Below are 5052 nucleotides of genomic sequence, written 5' to 3'. Positions count from 1 at the left end.
CTGCTAAAGCCTGCTATAATTGCAAGTGAAAACTATCGCAATAGTATCGCAATAGTAGGGCCACTATCGCAATATTATCGCAATAGTTGTTTTAACTATCGCAATAGTATCGCAATAGTCAAAAATGCCTCAATAGTCACACGTAATATTTTTTGGGTTGTACAAAAAACAACCGCATAATCCGCATAATCTGGAGATAAACATACTGTGTTTTCAATGTAGAGCTAGGTTACCTGTAGATTTAACCCCGGTAAATTGAATTTGGAACCGAACGCGCAGCGTAGAAAGGTAGCGCAGTGATGCGGCCGTCAAACCAGCTGTTTCAACCAGAGGGGGTTTATTGTGATTTAATAGCCTCTGATTGACAAATCACAATCGAGTAAATTCCAAATTCATGGTACAATAGTTCACAAACGGACTGTCCTCTTGCGAAATATAAGCCAAATAATAGAGATAGCTTAAATAGGTGATTATCATCATCACCTCTGACATGAAAATCCTGACATTTACGTCTAAATTGTGTCGATGTTCGGAGTACGTGTAATGCTTTTATTGCTACCAGATATCTGTCTGGCGTGAAGTAAAACATTCGTAAGAAACAATCAACAATTATCGACTTGTTTTGAAGAAAGTGAGTGAGTCAGTGAGTATGGTTTTACGCCGCTTTTAGCAATATTCTAGCAATATCACGGCGGGGGACACCAGAAATGGGCTTCACAAATTGTACCCCTGTCGGGAATCGAACCCGGGTCTTCGGCGTGACGAGCGAACGCTTTAACCACTAGGCTATCCGACCGCCCACTTTTGAAGAAAGATTCCATCTGTAGTCAGTCTTTTCACAATCATGGAACACTTTGCAATGATTAAACGTGTACCTTAAAACTGTAGCGAATCAAAGGTATGTCATGCATTTTCACAGTTTTCCAAACTTATACCATCAGTTCCTCTTCCTTGACTCGCACGTAAATATAGGTATACAATTTCCTGTATTCCTTTTTCAACAGTTCGTACTTGACTGAATTCAGGCCATCTGTCTTCATCCTTTGTCTTACACTTTTTACCAGCTTTCCTCTGTAAACAAAACAACGGGAAATTGATGTCACTTGTCAGGCGAATACGATTCTCCACTCGCCCTTTTCCGTAACCTTGTCCCGGAACGACACGAGAGGTTACGAAAGGTAGCTAATTTATGCTTAAGCCCGGGTAACTCAATATTGAGCATTTTATTCAGGACATACGGTATATTAAAACAAATACTGTTTCTGAGAGATTCTTTGACCAAAGTATTGGAAGTAACACTCGCAATCTCAGAGATAAGTGTGGAAGAATTTATGAATGCAATGAAATCTCCCTGACGGGATACCAACATTTCAAATAAACATTTCATATTCATTCATACATTTCAGCATATTATTTCCTCACATGACGTTACTGTTAATAAGCATACTTAGCACTGGAAGTTTCCGTCGTCCTGGACAGAAGCAGTTATATTTCCACCATTAATGAAAGGAGAGAAACGTAAACCTGGCAGCTCAGGGGGTTAACTCTTATTGTGCCAGGTGAGAATTTTACAAAAATGATAAATGATAGAATAGTAAAATGGTGCGAAGTGAACGAAATACAGGTAGGTACGGTGGCCCATAAGGGACATGGAGTCTGTTTTTCAATATTTTGATATTTCACTTACTGTTATCGTAACCTTTTGCAAATTAACACAATCTGCCTTACAAATATGTGATAAATCATGTATAAAAATATCCGAAAACATAGAAAATGTACTTTTAAGTAGCTTTTGAGTCGCTGAAATGTGAAGTGAAAATGTCAAAAACTAAAATGGAAATGTCAAAAACCAAAACGAAAATGTCAAAAACTAAAATGAAAATATCAAAAACACAAAACGAAAATGTCAAAAACGAAAATGAATACACAGAAAACTATTTCCACCGCGGTGTAAATATTATCACCGCGGTGGAAATAGTTTTTGACATTTTCGTTTTGTGTTTTTGACATTTTCATTTTAGTTTTTGACATTTTCGTTTCACTTTTCAGCGATTCAATATCTTCTTTACACATGATTTATCACATATTTGTAAGACAAATCGTGTTAATTTGCAAAAGGTTACGATAAATGTAAGTGAAATATCAAAATATTGAAAAACAGACTCCATGTCCCTTATGGGCCACCGTAGGTAGGGGATCAGGCAGGTTTTAGGAGAGGATACAGCACAAGAGATAACATATTTATGTTGTACTTGTATCTCTCAAAGTCAAAATGGCGCATGTGCTGTCTTTGTATGGACTTGACAGTGTAGAGCATCATCTCCTTAAGTATGTGATGTTAGAGAATGGAAGGACTAGAACGTGTTTTCGTGTACTCCCATCAATATATAATCAGCTGAAGTCGTGTTCACTGGTGCTTACTCTATCTGATTATTTCGAGTGCAGCTTTGGTTCAAGACAAGGCTGTATGCTCAGTCCAGTGTTGTTTACTTATTTCTAAAACAACTCTCTAACATGTACCGTGTACTGTAAATGAATCTGTGTTGGTGAAGATATTAATAACACCATGGCACTCATGTACGTAGATGATATGTGAGTTACACTGCATCATACATTACAGAATCAGATAAACACCCTGATTCACTGTTATGACATACTTTGTATACAGGTCAACCTGGACAAAACAAATGTTATTGAGGCGGTATAATCAAATCAAATGCAGAGTGGTGGTTTAATACTCAAAGACTTGAATTTGTGAACTCTTATAAATATCTTGGAACATTTGTCACTCCTAAATTATCTTTTAGCTCTGCAAGAACACACACCGAACAGACAGAAACAGTGAGGAATATTATCCTACGTTTTATATACTTGATAAAGTTGCCATTGTCTGAAGCTCTGTTTCTATTTGACAAAATGATCACAACAATCCTGACACATGGATCTGATGTGAGGGGATATTAAACACTGTATTGACAAATTTCATTTAAACGTCTGCAGAAAAGTGTTATGTATTAACTCTGGGACAAATATCTATATACATGGTGAGCTTGAAACACATCCCATGTAAAGTATATGGCAAATTTGATTAAATATTGGTCTCAATATGCCAAATTTCAGATACCCAAAGGCATGTTATATAATGTTATACAATGTTGGTAGTTCAGGAAGGAGAAAATGGGCATCACATGTACAATCACTTTTAAATCGTGCAAATTTAGACTCATCTTCTCGAGACAAGGGAGTTAACTGACATTAAAAGTCAAGTTTCCACCCTTGCCTGACTAGGCTGGAATTCCTGGGCTCGATCGTAGCGCCACCAGTGGCTATTATGAGTTATGTCCCTTCGATGTCTCTCCTTTGAACTAATCAGATTCCAACTCTCGTATCACTTGCATTTGCTTCAAACAATATGACGGCGCCCAGTCCAGACGATCTGATCGATAATCAAGATCTATATTTCGATAAAACGGGTCTCGCGCGAAGTGCATCAAATCACGTGAGCACCTTGATTAAAAACATGAAAATATTGGGAAAATATGTGATGTCACCGAGTTGGCGGTGCACATTCTTTTCAATTTCCGGCAATCGACCAAAATCTGCATGACAGTTTACGAACAGGATTTCGATTTCGTTGCGCGATTTTGATTGGACTATGCATAGATTCGTTAATACTCCATAATACCAGCCAAGGTCGGCAAGGGTGGAGACTGGACTTTTATAGTCAGTTAACTCTCTTGCCTCTAGAAGATGGTTTAGGCTCAGTTTGAATAAAGCATAGTGTTGTAGATGTATCGGCCTTTCTACGAATTGCTAAAGGGACCCAGAAACGGCTTTATATAAGAAATCTTTCAGGATCTTCAGAGTAGTGGGAGACTCAGAAATTACATTTTACACAAGTCCCAATTACAGTACTCAACATATATCACAGACCGAATTTGGGGAGTGGCTCTTACTCGCTTCAGACCGCCTCCGTGGTCTAGTGGTAGAGCGTCCGCCCGGAGAGCGGAAGGTCCGGGGTTCCATCCCCGACCGCGTCATACCAAAAGACGTTAAAAGATGGTACTTGTTGTTACCCTGTCTGGCGCTCGACATTAAGGGGCTAAACCAAGGACTGGTCGGCTCGGAGTCAGTAAAATGTGTCTGAGTGGGGTATTCATGCTAAATTGCGGCATGGTATCTCAGTGAGCTAGCACTATAAATCGGCATCAGTCCGGACTAGTACAAGCAGCCACACAAACACACACGTACATGCACGTCGCATTATAAGTGCAATAATCTTGGACGCGACGTTAAACCCCATTTCACCTCACCTCACCACCTCACTCGCTTCAGCTGTTCAAATCACACACAATATATCCCAGGTAGACGTTGGTGCTCGGTGACGTAGGTGTTGACACCTCTGCATTTGACAACACAAGTCCGTCTGTGGGTCCACACCATTTATTCTATGATATCATGCAGCCATATCATAATCAATGCATATCGTCTCCAGTTACCATCCCCCAGGCCTAGTTCGGCCAGCTTCTCTCGCTGCTGTCCCAGGACCAACTCTCGACCATTACAGAGCATTGTCCATTTCTCCCTAGGGGGCAAAGCACGGTCAGACACATGTATGGTCAGCCTGTAGTATCTCGCCCCTCATCCACAATGTCACGTTTCAGTGGCCAACCCTAATATAATGATGCTTGACGTAAGAGGGGGCACGGGTGGCCCAGTCGTCTAAGGCGCCGCGATTCGTTGTGCAGAGTTGCGTCCCTTGGGCACGGCAGAAACCTATGATTGTGGGTTCGAATCCTGGTTCGCCCCAATTATGTTTCTAGGTTTGTCAGCACCATACCCGTGCTCGTGGGTTTCACCGAAGTGGTAAACGTCTTAGACCTGCATCACTTCGGGCTTTCCTCCCACATTGAGCTGACACGCCGTGATATAACTGGAATAATGTTAAAAGCGGCGTTAAACCCAACTCACTCACTCACTTGTCATAAGAGGCGATTATCGGGATCGGGTGGTCAGGCTGCCGACTTGGTTGATGCATGTCATCGATCCGAA

The 5052-nt window shown here is 40.7% G+C and overlaps 1 protein-coding gene across 3 annotated transcripts in view; it reads right to left on the bottom strand.

The window, feature by feature from the left end:
* Window positions 1–403: 403 nt before the first annotated feature.
* LOC124133624 (beta-1,4-N-acetylgalactosaminyltransferase bre-4-like) overlaps window positions 404–5052 on the bottom strand; it is a 36642-nt gene continuing 31993 nt past the window's right edge. For all 3 annotated transcript variants that reach the window (XM_046498078.2, XM_046498077.2, XM_048383553.1), the window contains one exon: window positions 404–1071. In XM_046498078.2, the coding sequence (XP_046354034.1) occupies window positions 930–1071 (142 nt within the window). In that variant the 3' untranslated portion in view covers window positions 404–929. The remainder of the gene's footprint in view (window positions 1072–5052) is intronic.

The sequence above is a fragment of the Haliotis rufescens genome, unplaced genomic scaffold (genome assembly GCF_023055435.1).
Source record: "Haliotis rufescens isolate VD_foot unplaced genomic scaffold, xgHalRufe1.0.p SCAF_5, whole genome shotgun sequence".
Lineage (NCBI taxonomy): Eukaryota > Metazoa > Mollusca > Gastropoda > Lepetellida > Haliotidae > Haliotis > Haliotis rufescens.
The sequence above is the reverse complement of the archived record's forward strand: the minus strand, read 5'-3'. Positions and strand labels throughout refer to the sequence as shown.